The sequence below is a fragment of the Corapipo altera genome, unplaced genomic scaffold (assembly GCF_003945725.1).
Source record: "Corapipo altera isolate COAL_440 unplaced genomic scaffold, ASM394572v1 308, whole genome shotgun sequence".
Taxonomy (NCBI): Eukaryota; Metazoa; Chordata; class Aves; order Passeriformes; family Pipridae; genus Corapipo; species Corapipo altera.
Window position 1 is genome coordinate 2,363,852 of NW_020884925.1, and position 18,639 is coordinate 2,382,490.

Here is an 18,639-nt window from a genome sequence, read left to right on the forward strand (position 1 = left end):
AGGGCGGCCCCGGCGGGGCCCCGTGCCCGGCCCGGCCCTCCCTCCCTCCCTCCCCCGGGCGCGGGGCTGGGGGGCGGCCCGGCCCCGGGAGCGCCGCCGCTCGTGTTGTCGCTGCGGAGAGGGGGAGCTGCGCTACTGCAGGTGGAGGTTTGGCGGGGGGGCCGGGGGAGATGCCATTTCTGACCGAAGGAGATCGCCGGCGAGGATGAGATGCGGGTAAGCGGGGCGGGGGACCGGAGCGAGGCACCGGGGCTGCGGGACCGGCGGGGAGGGAAGCCGGGGGGGCTCCGTGGCCCCGGGACGGTGCTGCTCCGGGGCCGGACCCGCGCCGGTGCGGGGGGCGCGGGGCTGGGAACTTGGTGCGTGCCCCTGGGGCTGTATAGGGGTCCGGGAGAGGCCGTGTGTCCTGGGCGCTGCCGCCCTCCAGCCCCGACGATGCGGATCTGCCGCCTCCCCGCCCCGCTCTGCCCGAGCACTTCCTTCTGGCCATCTCTTCCCCGCACCCCCGCACCGTTCCCGCAGCCTCGGCGCAGCCCCTGCGGGAGCTCCGAGCCAGGCGGGGCCGGGATCCCAGCGAGGGGCTGGGGCTGCATCTTGATGGGGAGCATCTCCCTCCTCTCCCAGTAGTTCCCAGGTGAATTGGCCGGCCTGGAGCAGATGCCGTGTTCAGGTAGGGTATCGATAGCCGGGAGAGCGCTGCCTGCCAGGACTGGCTGGGAAGCAGGGATCAGCCTCAAGCTGGATGTACGCTGCCAGCAAGGTTTAACTTAAGAGGAGGAATCGTCCTTCTGCCCATCCCGAAGACAGAGGCACTAAGGGTTAAAGACGGGCAGGGAGAGCTCTCCAGCCCTGAGCGACCAGGCTGGAGGCAGGAACCATGGCGTGGGAGTGGGGGGATATTTTTCGGGGCAGGGGCTCACCTGGCCTTCACCTGCCCTCCCAGTCCTGGAATTAAGTGAGTCGGGGCCGTGGGGAGTTACTGCCGGATAGCTCAGGCTCCGGGAGGGCTCTAGGGGCACTGAAGGGTCCCCCTGTCTGAGCTCAGCCCCACACCCTGGAGCCAGGAGCCAGCCCAGAGAATTGAAGATGCTGGATAGGGTTAAGCTGCCGGCGTGGGCTCAGCCCTCAGTTTGTGTCCGGCAGAAAAAAGAAAGGGGTTAATGTTAAAGGGGCTTCGCCGGGCAAGTGTGGATTTCGAGGATGACCAGGAGCCTGCTGGCAGAAGGGATCTGGGAGCCCTCCCGGGCAGTGCCAGAGCTTGTTGCTCTCCGATACCGTGTGTAGGTTATTGGATTTTTCACCTTGCGCCTTGGATGTATAAATAGCCCAAGTGAAGGGTAGAGGCACGGCTCGCTCCAGGTGCTGGATGTGCCACCTCTGAGAAAGAATTGGAGTGCTGGTGCCGTGAAAGTGATTTGCATGAGGAGGGAGGGATAGTGGGTGAGCGTGGGCACTGGTCGGATCTGGTCTGCTTGGGCTGGCTGGCGTCGCCGAGGCTCTGCTGCCTCTCTCCACCTGTCCCTACCCCAGCTGCCAGCCCAGCAGTCGGCACCCACGGTCCTTCCCAGCAAACGCCCTTTCCACCGAGCGACTCTCCCCGCAGCAGAGGATCGGTGTGACAGCCCTGCTGCTCTCCGGGTTCTCGGCTCCAGGGGGGAGCATGGGGCAGAGCAGTTCAGGGATTCCCAGGAACAGCCCCACTCCATGGATGTCCTTCTCCCTCCATCTCCCCTTCCTCTGAACCACCTTCCAGAGCCCGGCTCTGGCCCTGCAATGATATCCCTTCCAGAGCCCCATCCCAGCCTTCCTGCCAGTCTTAACCCTCTCCTGGCTGCTCTGCCACTTGCAGCAGCCCTGACCTGACCTTCATGCCTGCCGGAGACGGCTGTGAAGCAGTGGTGTGGCCGTGCCTCCCGCCATCCCCCCGGCATGGGGGCTCTATGGACTGTACTGGGGTTGCCCAGCCCATCCCCACCCCACAGCAGCTATCCCAGCCCATCCCTAGCTCACCACAGCTATCCCAGCCCATCCCCACCCCAAAGGCAGCTATCCAAGCCCAACCCCACCCCAAAGCAGTTATTCCCAGCCCATCACCAGATATCCCAGCCCATGCTCATCCCAACGGCGTCTATCCCAGCCCCACGCCAACGTCACTGCCCAAACCTTTCTTCCTCCACCTTCCTCCTTGTCCATTCCCCTGGGCCCTTGGCTCCTGCTGAAGCCCCATTCAGCTCTCTGACCATCCCAGCAGAGTGGGCTGGGACTCAGGGAGTTGAGATGTCTGGGTTGACGGTGCCTTCTCACCTGCTGCTCCCGGCTCCTTCCTGGATCCCGTTGGCTGGATCACTGAATGCCATGAAGGAGAGGGGGTCTCTACAGCTCTCAGCTGATGAGCAAGGCTGAGAGAGAAACGTGTCCCTGGGCTAAAGCCTCCACGTCTTCCTGCAGATGGTTTTCACGATAGCACCTGCCCACACCAGTGCTCAGGCAGCCCCAGCCCTCACTGGGTCTCACAGGAAGGACAGGAAGCGACTGGGGGAGACAGTGGAGCTGAGTTTACAGCTCCTGGGGAAGAATCAGGTTTTCCAGGCCTTTTTGTGGAGGGCTTAATTACTAAACAAATGGCTGTACTGCTGTAATACTGTAATGTGCTGCAGTTACTCTACACCTGTAACGTAATTACTCTCTGATACCTCTAATTACCACTGTTTCCTATCACTGGAAGGTTAACAGCATCACTGAAGGACTTCTGGTTCCTTTAGTGTCCTGCTTAACACAGCCACTGTAGTGCTGCTGAAGTTTGTGCTGCTCTGTGTACGTAACAAGTATAAAATCCTCCAGCTTGAGGTTTTATTTCAGGGATTGATAAATCACTTTCTAATAACATCACGATTGTAGTGTAATTACAGTTGTTGAATTATAAAACACAACAGAACCTCTTGGGGTTTGATGAGGTGTGTTGGACGACTGCTGGCTGCTGCTGTGACAGCTGTGGGGTGACACCAGTGTCAGGGCTGGAGGTGGGACCCCATCCCCTCGAGGCAGGGTTGGAAATGGGCACATCTCTGTGAATGTCCCTGCGGAAAACACATCTCCACTGACTCTCTTGTGAAGCTTCAGGTGTGAAAACTGCTGGAAAGACACTTTACCGTGTCACCTGAGCTGAGACCTGCCAGCCCTTGGGCTTGTGGCCCCTTGAGCTGCCTGCTGGAGCAGTGCTGGCCCTGATATAGATGTCAGTGGTGCCACTGGCTCATGTGGACTCTCCTGCCCTGGTCCAGGCTAATGTGAACTCAGTGTCCCCACACTCACCAGTGCCCACCCTGCTGGTGGTTCAGAGGGCACAGCCAGTGGTGCAGGTTGAGGCATGGCTTGGTGAGGGCAAGTGTTTACCCGTCTTTCCAGCACACACCGTGCACTGAGTCAGCAGCTCTGCTCCATTCTCTGCTGAACCCCAAGCAAGGTTCATCCTGGCATGAGCAGGAATGGCCTTTGGTGGGAAAAGAGCCAGAAGAGCTTATCAGGTAGCAGGGAGGGCTGGGATAAGAGAGAAAAGGGCTACAAATGCTTAACTCAAATCAAACAACCCAAGAAAAACAAAGGGAGAAAGCAACAGAAGGCTGCGGCCTCAATTTCCTTCTGAGCCAGTTTTTTCCCCTTTCTCTCTCTCCATCCGGGTGAGTAAAAACTGGAGCTTATGGCAGGGAATGGCTGCAGGGAGAGAGGTCCCTGTGCCTCTGCCATGTGTCCCAGCTCCCTGTGACCCTTCCTGGGTACATGCCTTACTCACAGCCAGTGTCAGTGGCTGTTTGAACCTGCAGCCTGTTGGACAATGTCAGGGTATGTGTGATACAGAGAGAGAAAGGGGTATCTGGGGACAGGGCTGGCTTGGAGTAGGGGACAAACACCAGCCATAGTCCCCCCTTCTCAGTGCTTTCCCTGTCAGCAGCACAGTGTGGCCTCTGCCCTCTTGTCTCTGTGAGCCAGGAGAAAGCCAGGTCACAGAGGTGGCCGTGTCTGAGCAGCGTTAATTGTCAGCTTGACCCAGGCAATTGAATAAATGATGATAAATGCCTCCAAGAGCCTCACCTCCTCTTTAGCCTGGACAGCTTCCTCCATCCCTGAGGGCAGCAGGTTACTCTGTCTGGCTCGGGAAGGGGGGACAGTGGGGGAATTGCCCAGCAGGAGCCCAGCAATCATGTGCTGAGGCGAGACCTGAGTGATTCCCACCTTTCAGCAGCAGCAATCAGGAGTGACTAACGGGACCCCTCTGGGCCCTGCTGTGCCCTGGGATGTGTGGAGTGTATTGGTGCATTGACAGCAGCATGGCCATGTTGGGGGGAGCCCTGCCATGAGTCCCACCAGCATCTCAGTCCTCCCTCTGGCCTTACCAACATCTTGGCCACCATCTCTTGCCCTCCATATCCTGTACCCCTTCCAAACAACACCTCCTATCTGAGCACAGATCAGGTGGGGCAGCAGGTCAGCATCCCTCTTGCAGGGGCTGGGGAGCTTGGCTTGGTTTTGATCATTCTCATGGTGAAGCACAGAAACAGTTCTGTTTAACCATCCTGCATGGTTTTTTCCATCAATTTATTCACTTGTCTCTGTGATCCAGTCAGCCAGTCACTGCCTCAGCATCCTGCAATGGACACGTGTCCACACATGGACATGCCTCTCCTGGGCTCCAGAGGAGCAGAGGCCAAAAGCTTTGCCCACTGAAGCACTTTTGTCCTTTGTCCCAGGGCTGGGATCTGTGTCCTGAGCTGGGGACAGTCCTGTGGGTGAGCCAGAGGGTCCCCAGGGACAGGGTCAGGACTGGGCTGTGCCTCCTGGGACATGGGTCCTGTGGTCTAACATTGTCCAAGGGATGCTCAAATAGCAAAATACCTGTGGCAGCCATCAGGCTGGGCTGACCCCTACTCAGGGGGACAGGCTGGCCATGGCTCCCTAAGGGATGTGCCCATGAGCACCCAGCCCAGCCCTTGAGGCTGTGGGGTCCCTGGAATGAGTGTCCATGACACAGCCCAGCCCCTGCCACCCCACACAGCCATTGTTCCCCTGGCAGCCCTTTCCCTCCCCAGCCTAAATTGCTCTTAGTTATCTCAGTAGGACCCACAATTATTATTTTTTTGTCATTTCCATTCTGTTTCTTCATCAGAATGCAAAACATTAAATATCACTCTAGTAATTATGGTTAATTTCATAACCAGCACCTTAATTGGATTGGTCTCTGATGGGGAATTCTCGTAGGAGGGAGAAGCAGAAATATTTTGACGTGATCTATTCTTTCAGCTCTTTGTTTGGATTTGAGATGTCAAGTGTGAAATGGGAAACAACTGATTTAGACCTCAGAGGCAACCTGGGGGTGGTGAGCGAAGCTTGAGAACTCTGGAGGCGCTTCTTACCTTCCAGCAGCCAAACCTCTCCCTCCCATTCCTGAACCCAGCCTTTCCCCACCAAGGTCATTATGGGGAGGACTGTCCCGTGGCTCCCCTGGCCAGTGGGTTGTGTGCTCTACCACAGAGCGAGGCACAGCACTCCACAGGCTCCCAGTGGGTCCAAGGACCTCAGGGGTGTGAGGGACACCCACAGGGACACCTCTTTTCTTTTGGGAGTCGGGCATGCAACAGCCCATGGGCATCCCCAAGGCTGGAGAGGGACACCGGCCCCTCTTGTGCCCTGGTGAACCAGCTATTTCAGTGCTGCTGCTGAGGGCAACAAGTCCAGGGGGGCCCTGGGGACCCCCAGCACTTGTCTGGGGCTGTGCTATGTGGTGGCCTTCCCACAGAGCCAGCCTGCTGCTTAGGCCTGAGGTGCAGTTCGCTCTGGGAAACATGAAATTACGCTGCCATTAGGTGCTGCCATTAAACTGATTTGTGCTCAGTCTGTTTATCCTTTTCAATGGGAAGCCTTACAGAAGGTAGAGGGAAATGGAAGCCCCGGCCTTGCATTTCCGATTGCATTCCAATGCACTGTATTTCCCTGTGATTACTTTTGTTCTCAGGGTGCAGGCTCCACGTTATTATTCACAGCACTGAGAGAGGAGGAAGGGGCAGAAAGAATTGGTTTCAGCTTGAGCAAAACACTGCAAACCCACCCCTCTGTTGAGGGCAGTGGGGAGCCACTCCATCCCCATGGCATCCCTCTTTTTTTCCATGCCCACAGGCTCAGCGGGTGCTGGAAGGCAGAAAGGGCTGAGGCACGGATGAGTCTGCCAGCGCGCCGACACCCCTTCTCCTGGGGATTAAACTGACTGTGCTTTGCACAGCCCCGTACCTGCCAAGGATTTGTATCAGCAGGGCTGGCAGCACTTGGAGCCCAAATCCTGCTCAGGCCATATCCCTCAGCACCTCCCTTCCTGCAGGGGTTTGTGCTGGGAAGGGCTGGCAGTCCCTCAGCCGCTCTTCCCGGTTCCGTGGGTTCAGCTGGCTGCAGGACAGGCGGGTTCATCTGCACCTCAGCACAGTCTGTTGTTTTTATCTAATCCATTTTATTGTTGAATGAAACAATAACAGCAAATACAGGCCCTGAAGACAAGCCATAAATAATGCAAAAATCAAACAAGTGAGAAAGGGGGAAAGAGAAAAAGAAATTATACATGTAAAACCAGCCCAGAGAAAACCAGGCTGGGAAGAGGAATCTTCTCTCCGTGTTTGCCATCGCTCATGCTTTCTTTGCCTCCCTTTTTTCTCCACTTCTCTCTCTCTGGAAATTCCTGGGGCACTAAATTTGTGATTATGTGAACAAAACTTAATAATAACTGGGAGGGGGAGAGAGAGAAAGAGAGAGACCTGGCTTGTGGGAAGGAGTGGATGGAGAGAACTGGGGCTTCCATCTCTTGCAGTGCCTTGAGACACAGCCATGCTCCTGTCTGAGCCTGGCACCCCCCTCTGCCCTGTGTCCCCACGGGATATGGAGCAAGGACAGCTCTGCTGATGCCATGGGTGCTCGCAGGGCTGGGTGCCCTGGCAGCATGGCACACACATTGCCTTACTGCCCAGTGCTGCTTGTCCCACCAGTGGGAGATCCCAGAGCCGTCTCCGCTGGTCTGGGCTGCACTCAGCCTCTCTCAAAGGCTTCCAAGGCCGCTTATTTTAGGCAGCAGTATAAAAATATCAGGGCGGGTCCTAGAGGGAGGTAAATCAACAGGTTTCCCTGAGGTCAGCAAAGCTGACGCTGTATGTCCTTTGAAGTTGCCTTGCCACTGTCCCAAAGGTTTCCAGGGGAAGAGACAGTGCTCTGGAGCAACCCTTGTACTTGGTATCCTGCACTGGTTGTAGGGGCGTTCAGGGGATGTGGCCTGGAAAGCTAAGTTGTGCTGTAAGTACAGTCTGAGCTTCAGTTAAACGTAAGGAATGTGACCAGCCCCTGGGCTTGCTTTTCCCTTGCCTTTGGGACTTTGATCTGGGGTTTCCACCCTTGAGCAGTGGCAGGGATGCAGTAGGGACAGAGGGGCTTGGACTGGTGGCAGAGGGGTCACATCCCAAAGCCTCAGCACTGTCCCCTGATGGCTTGTGGGACCAGGGTGTTGGGCTGGTTTGGCATTTGCTGTCCTGCTTAGACAGCCCAGTGTAAAAGAGGGCAGGAGGCACTGGGGGGTTCCCACATCTCTGCTTCTGGTCGTGGCTTTCTGCTGCTGGAGTTGATGGTGCCCCAGCCCTGCCCTGGGCACTGAGCAAGAGCTCTGGGGAGCTGCAGAGCCATGGGACACCTTTGGGCAGAGGCTGGTGGCTGGAGGGGAAGGGCTGGAAGCAGTGGGAGGGTACAGTTTGCCCTTCCTGGTGCCCCCGGGTGTGGTTTGTGGGTGGGCAGGAGCAGTGTCTCAGCCTGGCAGAGCTGGGACACTGGCACTGGCCACAGCCCAGGGACCATCCGCGGGGGCTGGAGCCTGGGCTGGAGGAGCGGGAAGCCCCTGCCACCAGACCAGCCATCAGGGCAAGCCCATACAGCGCTGCCATCTGCTCCTGACCCGGAGAAGGGGCGCTCTGGCAGTGCAGTGACTTTGTAGCAGCCGCTTTTGTGCCATGTCAGGTGGTGTCCTGGCCTGACACTGGCGCGGGGTCCAGCACAGGCTCCGTGCAGCTGGGCTCTGGCTGATTCAGCAGCACTGTGGCAGCACGGGGGCACGCAGAGCTCCCGGGCAGGACAGCCTGCCTGGGCTGTGCCAGCCCCAAACCCACAGCTGCTGCCCAGGTAGGGCCCTCTGCAGGGCCCTCACTGGTGCTGTGACTGCTTGGGGTACTTCAAGGAAGCACAGGAGGCATTTGGGTCATGGGCACATCAGGGCAAAGCACAGGAGATGCCTTTGCAATGTCATTGTGACCTGGCGGCTCCCCCAGCAGACACTCATTGGACTTCCTTTCACCTCTTCAATGCAAGTGTTTCCATAGCCCTGAGAAGAGCCTGGGGTTTTTCCATCCCCTTTTCTCACCTTTCTCACAGACAGGGAAGAAGAACCATCTAGAGACCCTCATGCTATGCTGGAGCCTCCTTTACCCAATGCTCACTGATCAGAGTGCCTGCTGAGCTGGGTTCCTTCAGTGAGCACCTAAAACATCCTGGGGACCCAGCCCACATCCACAGAGATGGGAATCCCAAGGAAATTTGCCAAAAGAAAGAAAGAAAAAGAAGAAGCCCCATTCAACTAGCTGATGCATGTCCTCCCCAGCATCCACCAGTCTCCAGCTCTCTCCTGCTGACCCAGCCCTAAAATCTCCGGTGCTGGAGTCCCAAGGCCAGTCCATGGGAGCTATTCCCCTGGCAAACACTCACCTGCTCTCTGGCTCACAAGCAGGAAAAATGAGCCTCCTCAAGGCTCACCTGACCTGGGAAGCACTGAACCATCCCCTGGCCGTGGCTGTGGCAGCAGTGGCCAGTCCATGTCCCAGCCACCTCTGCCCATGAGTAGGGGAACATGGCTGGCCACGAGCCCCAGCTCCACACTGTGCTGCACCCTCATCCTCCTCGTTTATCTCGTGCTGGCTCAGGGCTTTACACCACCGGCATCCACAACTGCCTTCACAATTACTTATTGATCCCTTGTCAGGATGATTTCTTTGCTGATGGGGCGCTGAAGCATGTGCAGCAAGAGAGAAGAGATGTTCAAAACGAAGGAGCAAAGGTGTGAGGAGAGTGAGCAGCTCTTGCACAGATGTGATCACAGCAAGAAACAGCAAAAACTGTCCTGAGCTTCAGCATCCTGCAGAGACAACTGGGATCTCCTTTCCATTGCTTCAATAACTCGCCTGCTGAGCCTGAAAGCTACTCTCCAGGTTGCCTCTGGGCCTCTGCCAGTTGCCCCCCTGCTGTACATATCAGTCCCTGCATGGGATCAGGGAGATCCACAGCCCAGAGCTAAACCAGTGGACAGCTGGGCCAAAGATTCCCTTTTACAGCATCCCAGCGCCTCAGCCCGTGTTAGAGCCCTTCTCCTCACCTGGGCATCCCCTTCTTTTTTTTCCTGCTCTTCTTTCCCTTTGGCTTGGTGTCTCCCTGACTTACTGTGGTGCTGGGGACACCATGCTTTTGATGGCAGAGCCTGTTTCCATGAGGAAATGCCTTTGCAGGGCAGTCCCATGGGCCAGCCATGTCTGGGATGTGGTGCCAGCCAGGCAGTGTCAGTGCCGGAAGGGGATTTGCATCTTCAATATTTCTTCATGCTCCTTTCCAGCCTCAAAGCAACTGCCAGAACAGATCAGGTTGCAGCACACCTATTCCAGGCTCCCGCCTCAGACCAGCTGAAAGCAGATACTTCAAGAGGCTGAGCAAGAGCTCCCAGCTAGAGAGCTATGCCTTCCTGTGGGCGAGGGGAGCAGTGAGCCTGGGCAGCTGGTGGGGCTGGGGGTGGTTTCCTCTCTGGCTTACTAGCCATGGTTCTCTGCCTTGCACGACTTGCTCGTGCGTCCCCACCACCCTGAGAGGTCCTTCTCATCTTCTGCCTGTTTCTCCCCCATTCTTTCACCCTCCTGTGCTGCTTCTGGAGCATTTGGGGACAGGCCAGGACACAGGACAACCCTCTGCGCTGTGGCAGTGTTTTCATGCCCCCACCAGCCAGCCCTGGCAGCATTCAGGGCTCACTTTATGCTCTCCCTCTTTGGTTTCTTCTCACCCAGATGGAGCAGAGTAATCCCAGGATCTGCCTGGTGGTCCCACCCATTGCTGCCCGTGCCTGGGCAGTCGGGAAAAGGGCAGCTACTGCCAATGCCTGCACTCTGGGAACTGGGTGGGAAAAGAGGAGGAGGTGGAGCAGATGGGATGAGGAGAAGGGAGAGACAAATAAAAAGGGCCCATAAATGTGCGCTGGACACAGGGGAATGATGGAGAGAGGAGGAAATGGGCACGAACGTGTTTGGCAAATTAAAGCTGCTCCCTTTGTTTTGCCGCTTTGCAGATAGCTACAGGAACACTTAGTGCAGAGCCCGGGGTCTGGATAAGAAACTCTTTTAGCAGCAGGAAAGGTTGTTAAATATTTATTTGTAAACCTGGAGTCTTTATCTCTAAAATGTAGTCGAGTTCAATAAAATTTGATTTAGCTGGAGCAGCGTAGAGGAGATGAGAGCATGGACTCTGAGAGTTGTGTGTCATTGGCTTTGTATGAAGCCATCAGGGCAGAGATTGGGGTGAGCCCATGGCTGGACCCACACCTACACCGTAGCCCAGTGAGGATGCCCAGCACTGCTGGGGTCTGGCTCACTCCTGTGTGGAGCTGGGAGCACCAGGTCAGCTCCTGCAGGGACCGACAGGGTGGGGACACTGGGCCCCTAGAACACTGCAGGCTTCCCCCCTCCCTGCTTTGTCCTAAATTGCCTGTTGTCGCTCGATGCTCTCAGAAGCATCTGGTTCAAGGGTGAATGTCTCCTGCACGGTAATTTATGGCTGCCAGGTGGGCTTAGAGCTGACTCAGGCATTTTTGCCGCTCACTTGCTGTCAGTGCAGGAGGTCGCTCAGTGCCGGGGAGCACCGACCCTGCTCCGAGGGCAGTGAGCAGGGGACAGCCCAGGGACAGCGGTGACAGTGGTGGGCATGGCCAGGCAGCTGCCCAGCCCTTGGGGCATCCTCAGGAGCACACCCAGGGGCAAAGCCTGGGCTCCCTTTTGGGTCATCACCCAGCTTTGGTTTTCCCGAGGCCGTTCCTCCCACACCAGGGCAGCCTGTGCCTCTCACAGGGGAGCGAACCCCACCCATGTCAGTGCTCCAGCCCGGCCCCCGGCTGCATTTCCAGGCACGGGCCCAGAATAGTATCTTTCCTCCCAGGCTGAGCCCAGCCAGAGACACTCAGCAGGTCCTGCTGTATTTAGCACCAAGGCAGTGCACTCCAGTGCGTCCATCTGCGCCTCTTGGCTGAGTCCAGCACCTTCCTGGGGGAAGGGACTGTACTTTGGAGCCCTCAGCCCTGGGCAGCAGGTGGTGAAGACAAGGGTCAGTGGCTGCCGTGGCTCTGAGCATGAGTTCTGTGCTAGGTTTGCTCGTTGCCCAAAGGCAGTGAGTCTGGCAGCTGCTGCTTTTTTTATCGATTCTTTTTTTGTGTGTGAGGAAGGAGAGCCATGCTCGTGCCAGAGGGCTGCAGCTCTCCCAGGCTGGGCTGTGCATCACGGTCACGGCCTGCAGCTCATGCTGGGGCCACGGCTGGCACCCTGGAGGGGTGCTTGGACATGTTTCAGGGTCCTCCTCAGAGTAACTGGGAGGGGTTTGTGGAAAGCCCTTCTTGCAGGTGGCAATTGGGAGGGGCCACTGCCGCCTCTCCCCCAGTGACACCAAGCCCTGTCCCCACAGTCACCCATTCAAGGCAGCTGCAGCCCCCACCTACAGCCCCAGTGCAGGGGGCTGTAAAGGCACACATGGGCTGTTGACCCACAGCTCACATAAAAATCACACTTTCAGTCATTTTTAGAAGGGCATCTCTTAATATCCACCTCACCTTGAGGCACAACTATTCCTCTCCAAATCAGGGAGAGGTAAATGGGAACCAGAAGTGATTTAAAGCTCATCTTAGCTCAGAATTTTCCAGCTTATTTATTGTCTTTCTCCCAGAGCTCTTCTGTGACTCTGGCTATTAAGATTACGGATGTTTTTGTCAGGGATTGTATTTATCACAGATTTAAATTTAGCTGAGAACTAATAACGTGTGAGGTGTGTCTAGACTTTAATTCTGCGCAGTCGGGCTGTGCTCCTCGGTAACACCTCACAGATTCTGCTTCATTCATCCGCTGCCTCTTTGCTTATATTGGACTGATCAACACCACACAGCCTTGGCTCTGCCAAGGCCGGAGCAGGGATGACAGCAATGAACCAAAGGTGCTGGAGGTGCAATCCCCTTCCTGCTGGTGGAGAGACAGGATTGGGCCCAGGGGAGCTTGGGATGCAGGATCTGTGGCAGAATTCAGCTCTCCCCCTTCCCCATGCCCAGCGGGGATCAGCACATAGTGGCACGTGCAGGCAGAGCAGAGGTTTTGGCCCAGCACACAGCCAAATAAGGCCAGTGCCTGGCACACTAATGAGCTGAGTGGTTTCAGCCCTGCTATAATTAAGCCCCTCAGACTGTATTTTGTTTTGCACGCCGTGTTTTGCTGTCTTTGATGGCTCTCTCACCACGGCTGCGAGGAACAGGAATTGGTTTCTGAGGAACACGGGCTGACGGAGGCTGCGGGAGCCAGGGCACGTTTGCAAGCGGGTGGAAGAGCAGTGCCCCGAGAAGCTCCCAGCCACAGGGAGAGGAGGCACAGAGACCCCCTGGCAGCTCAGCCCCAGCTGGGGCTGCAGCATGAGGCTAGGGAGCAAATCCATGTGCCAACCAGGATGCCATCCTGGCTCCACGGCACCTGCACATCCCCACAGCGGGCCCTGGCCCCAACCCCACCCCGGTGGCATTTCGACAGTAGCAGCAGCCCCACTTGTCTCTGTACAGCTGCCCAACACCAGGGAGGTGATGACATGGGAGATGATGGATTGTAAGTACACAGCAAATGACTCTTTGCAGCCTGGCCCAGACCCAAGCAATCCCCCTGAAAATGTTTCCACCAGACTGGGACGTGCTGGCCTGGGGCCAGCAGGAGGGACCTCGGCACCACTGCCAGGGGAGCTGGTGGGATCATCTCCCACCCCTGCACCTCTTCACTTTGCAGGTGATGTGCTCAGTGTGGTCCCAAGTGAGCAGCCCCACTGCAGAGGGAGCAGGGAAAAGGGATGGAGTAGGAGAGCGAACTAGGAGGAAACCACAGAGGGTTTCTGTGGGGACTCCAGGTCCTCATAGCCCATTGTGCCAAGGCTAGTGGTTTCCCAGATGATGCTGGCAGACATTTTTATGGCCAGTCCATCATCTTCCATCCTTGCATCGTGCAAAGAAATTTTGAATAATTTTTAGGGAACAAAAGTTATCCTTGGGTCATATATCTGTATGAAATGCTGAATATGAGCAGATGCAATAACAGGAATGCACAGAACGTGTACCAACCCCATAAATAGTGCTGAGCAGGGAAAGTAATGTACAGGATATACAGTGATGGATACAAATGGAGCCAGTGGAAGTAATGGATTGGGTGTGTTCAGCGATAGCCATAAATAGCATTAGTGGGAGCAGTGCAGAGAGTAACATAACAATAGATATAAACATGGGCTGGAGTAGTCTTAGATCTAATATAGAATATTAATGTGATTTGATTCCTCACAATAGCTTGAATAAGGAAATAAATGCAACAGAGGCAGCGTGACAGGGAGTGTCTGGTTCCGCCTGCCAGTGGGCTGGAAGGGCTCTGGGCTGGGGCACAATCCAGACCATGAACTCCCTGGGGAGGTCTCCCAGCCCTCCCCAGGGATGGCAGCAGGAGGCTGGGTCTTTCCCAGTTGAGACCAGGCAGTCTCCCCGTGCCCTGCAGCACCCCTGGACCTGAGTTCAAGCTCCAGTGCACTCTGTAGATAAGGTCTGACCAGTTGCTGTGTCTCGGGGGGGGGGGGGGGGGGGGGTGGTGTGGGTCTGCCCTTGCATCCTGGCACAGTAGGAGGCAAGGGACTGGCCCTGAGGGCACACATGGAGAGCGGCTGCTCTGCCCATGGGGGAGCACAGAGGAAGGGGACGAGTGCCCACGGAGATGTTGCCATGGCCGACCCCAAGTGGGGTTCCCCCAGATGTTCCATCCTGTGCTCAGCTACTCTGTGTTTGCAAAGCAGCCTTTATATTCAGGCTCCATCTACAGGGAACAGAATAATTTCAAGAGCTTAAAATAGGATGTAGATAGATGTGTTTCATATTAAATTATTTTTTTTTAAGAAGCCAAGGAAGCTGTCTGACACAGATTCCTCAAGGCTTTCCACTCAGAAGTCTGTGCACGTTCAGTCAGCAAGTGGAATGTCGGGGGGTGGGGAGGAGAGATGGTCTTGTAGCCAAAGGGCTGGATTTCAGCTGGAAAATTAGAACCTCTGCTCTGCATTGGCCATGCCTTTCCCCTTACTGTCATCTCCGCCAGGACAGTAAAACCTTTCACTGTGGCCGTGCCCATCTTTTGCTCATGTCCACCTCGCTGTTTCTCTCCCCCCTGTTACCTGCAGGTGAGAGATAGGATGGTAGCTGGGGAGGCGAGTATGCGCAGCCCAATCCTGGCCTGCTGGCAGCCGATTCTCCTCCTGATGCTGGGATCCATCCTGTCCGGCTCCGCCACGGGCTGCCCGCCGCGCTGCGAGTGCTCTGCCCAGGAGCGCGCCGTCCTGTGCCACCGGAAGCGGTTCATGGTTGTGCCAGAAGGGATCCCGACTGAGACCAGGCTGCTGGACTTGGGCAAGAACCGCATCAAGACACTCAACCAGGATGAATTTGCCAACTACCCTCACCTGGAGGAGCTAGAGCTAAACGAGAACATTATCAGTGCCATTGAACCTGGGGCTTTCAACAACCTCTTCAACCTCAGGACGCTGGGGCTCAGGAGTAACAGACTCAAGCTGATCCCCTTGGGGGTGTTTACTGGACTCAGCAACCTTACCAAGCTAGACATTAGTGAGAACAAAATTGTGATCCTCCTAGACTACATGTTCCAGGACTTGTACAACCTGAAGTCTTTGGAGGTGGGGGACAACGACCTTGTCTACATCTCCCACCGGGCCTTCAGTGGCCTCAACAGCCTGGAGCAGCTGACCCTGGAGAAATGCAACCTAACCTCCATCCCCACGGAGGCACTGTCTCACCTTCACGGCTTGATTGTGCTGCGGCTGCGCCATCTGAACATCAACACCATCCGGGATTACTCATTCAAGAGGCTGTACCGGCTCAAGGTCCTCGAGATCTCACACTGGCCCTACCTGGATACCATGACATCCAACTGCCTCTACGGGTTGAACCTGACCTCCTTGTCCATCACCCACTGCAACCTGACGTCCATCCCGTATGTGTCAGTGAGGCACTTGGTTTACCTCCGATTCCTGAACCTGTCCTACAATCCCATCGTCACCATTGAGGGCTCAATGCTCCACGACCTGCTCAGGCTCCAGGAGATCCAGCTGGTGGGAGGGCAGCTCACCACAGTCGAGCCCTTCGCCTTCCGTGGCCTCAATTACCTGCGCATCCTGAATGTGTCAGGGAACCTGCTGACCACCCTGGAGGAGTCAGCTTTCCATTCGGTGGGCAACCTGGAGACGCTCATCCTCGACAACAACCCCTTAGCCTGCGACTGTCGGCTGCTCTGGGTTTTCCGGCGGCGATGGAGGTTGAACTTCAACAAGCAGCAGCCCACCTGCTCCACCCCTGAGTTTGTCCAGGGCAAGGAGTTCAAAGACTTCCCTGACGTCCTCCTGCCCAACTACTTCACCTGCCGCCGAGCACGGATACGGGACCGCAAACCTCAGCAGATCTTCGTGGACGAAGGCCACACGGTTCACTTTGTCTGCCGGGCAGATGGGGACCCGCCGCCCACCATCATGTGGCTCTCCCCCCGGAAGCACCTCATCTCTACCAAAACCAACGGGCGGCTCACTGTCTTCCCTGACGGCACGCTGGAGGTGCGCTACGCCCAGATCCAGGACAATGGCACCTACCTATGCATCGCCAGCAACGCGGGTGGCAACGACACCATGCTGGCCCACCTGCACGTGCGCAGCTACTCCCCAGACTGGCCCCACCAGCCCAACAAGACCTTTGCATTCATCTCCAACCAGCCCAACGAGAGCGATGCCAACAGCACGCGCGCCACCGTGCCTTTCCCCTTTGACATCAAGACTCTCATCATCGCCACCACCATGGGCTTCATCTCCTTCCTGGGTGTCGTGCTCTTCTGTCTGGTGCTCCTCTTCCTGTGGAGCCGGGGGAAAGGCAACACGAAGCACAATATTGAAATCGAGTACGTGCCACGGAAGTCTGACGCGGGCATCAGCTCTGCCGACGCGCCGCGCAAGTTCAATATGAAAATGATTTAGCCAGGCAACAATTTGCAAATAATAATGGTGTTGTTTTGTTGGGTTTTTTTAAAGAAAAAAAATGAACAAATAAAAAATAATTAACAAACAGTGCTACAAACATACCGACCTCTCTCCTTCCACCATGCCCTCCACCCCTTTGTCCAAACCCACTGCACCCACACTGTCACCACCTCTTTCTCCTCCTCTTCTTCTTTATACCAGGAAAACATTCATCCGATGTCTTCAGGACTCCTGTGTTTGTAAGGACTTTGTCTGATGGACTCTAGTGTCAGATACAACTCTGAGAGGGGAAAAACAACAGGGTGGGGGGGAAAAAGAAAGTAAAAAGAAATAAAATCAATAAAAAGTTACGAACTTTCTTCTGTAACTTTGATTTCAATAATTATGGATTTTTATGAAAACTTGAAATAATAAAAAACCCTATTTCCTATAGATAGTTGGAATGCAAAATCTTGACTTCTTGATCTGTCCAGTTCTGTACCTGGCAAGTGCTCACTTTCTCACCACAGAGGCACTTCCCAGACACCTTGCCAAGAGCAGCCCCAGGCCAGGGTGAGTCTCCCACCAACACCAAATGCACCTCCTGCAATGTCCTAGGCCCTACATGGCACCAAGAGGAGTTTTGAATTTCTTCCCAAGGACAAGTTGTGGTTTTATAGCCAGTTCCCCTGCCTGTCCCCAGAACCCGGAGAGCAAGGCTGTGACACTGATGTCCATAAACAGCAATGGAGCAGGGCTGTGTTTTCCAGCCCTTTGTGTTGGGAGGAGGATGCAGAGCCCATCACAGGGCAGGTGGCAGCTGGCTGTGCCCATGGCCTCCAGGCTGAGAGCCAGCTTTGCCAGAGCAGGGCTGGGGATCTGCTCCTTACATGGGGAGAGGTTTTTCTGCTGGCCTTTACCTGCAGTACTGGGGTGTCTCCTCTCCAACAGGGGACAAGCTGGCTCCTGTGCTCTGGACAGCTGTCCCCGTGGGCAGGGAGGCAGCACTTCCATTGGCAGCACCCCCCTGGGTGTCTCCAGCACCTGGTACCCCACGGCCAGAGGAGCTCCAGTGCTGCTCCCCACCTGCCTGCGATGACTCTCACGGTGGCTTTGGGACCTGATCGCCGGCAGCCAGACTCTCAAGCACCCTCAGGCACATCGAAGGGAATTCAGCTTCCAGGCTCACAGGAGACTTTGTCTGAAAAAAAATAAAATTGCACAGGTCAATAAATGGACACACAGGCTGAGCCAGACAACAGGCACAGGCTGTAACACACTGTCTGCCCTGGTCTGGCTCCAGTGTGCCCATCACTGTGGGGTCTGGTCTTCAGCAGCAACCCACCTTTGCTCAGCTCTGGGACTTGGATCAGGAGGTCTGGAAGGTCTGTGCTGTCTCACAGAACCATAGAATGGGTTGGGTTGGAAGGGACCTCAAAGATCATCTCATCTCGTCAAGGAAGAGGGCGAAATGGGGGTTAAATTGGCCACTGGGGTTCCACCTGGAAGCACAAAACATCCCTGCAAATGGTGGTGATATGGCCACTAGAAGCTTTTATAAGCCTTACTGAATGAGCAGGTGCTTCCCATCCTTCCCAGTTGCTACCGGGAGGGTGGCACCACACTGACCAGCAGCCTCCTGGCTCACCCAGCCCTGGTGGCATCTCTGAGGCAGATGAGCCAAGATTTGCATACCTGATTTGTAAAGCACCTAAGGAGTCTTCAGGGATCAAAGTCACTACAAGATGATAAAATATAACCAACAGGAACCTGGAGCCCCAACAGTGAAAAGAATGAATTTGCTTTTTTTCCAGCAGTATGCCAATCTAGAACAACCAACCTGAAGCATCTGTGCAGGTGGGAAATTTTTGCTGGTTTCAGCTTTCTGTTCATCTTCAAACAAAAGATCTTGTGTTTCTTTCTCCACAGCAGGTTTCACAAGCATTGATTTGTTCTTTTCTCATCTCTAACCCAGCTTTCCTTTATAACTTTGAAACGAAAACATTTTTTAAAAGCCTTTTGCTTTTGCTTTCCTTTTTAAGATAGCCAAAGCAAAATGCTCTTTATGAGCTTCCCCTCCCACCAGTGTTTAACCAACATTTTCAGCGAGCTAAACATGAAACCACAGACAAATAAGGTACAAACAAAAAGGATGAAGTTGAAGGCAAGGCACGCTCCAGGGACTGCAGATCCCAGTGCAGAGGCTGGGAGCAGTGCTCCCCCAGGAGAGGCAGGGATGCACGGAGGTCTCAGCCCTCG

At 55.5% G+C, this 18,639-nt stretch overlaps 1 protein-coding gene across 3 annotated transcripts in view; it reads left to right on the plus strand.

Annotated features, from left to right (window-relative positions):
- The window catches only part of LINGO1 (leucine rich repeat and Ig domain containing 1), a 153,352-nt gene extending 136,519 nt beyond the window's left edge, over window positions 1-16,833 (plus strand). For 2 of the 3 annotated variants that reach the window (XM_027657737.1, XM_027657738.1), the window contains one exon: window positions 14,545-16,833. In XM_027657737.1, coding sequence (XP_027513538.1) covers window positions 14,557-16,398 — 1,842 coding nt within the window. In that variant the 5' untranslated portion in view covers window positions 14,545-14,556 and the 3' untranslated portion in view covers window positions 16,399-16,833. Of the gene's footprint in view, window positions 1-71; window positions 217-14,544 lie in introns of those variants that run through there. The other variant, XM_027657735.1, reaches the window with a different exon arrangement.
- Window positions 16,834-18,639: the final 1,806 nt, after the last annotated feature.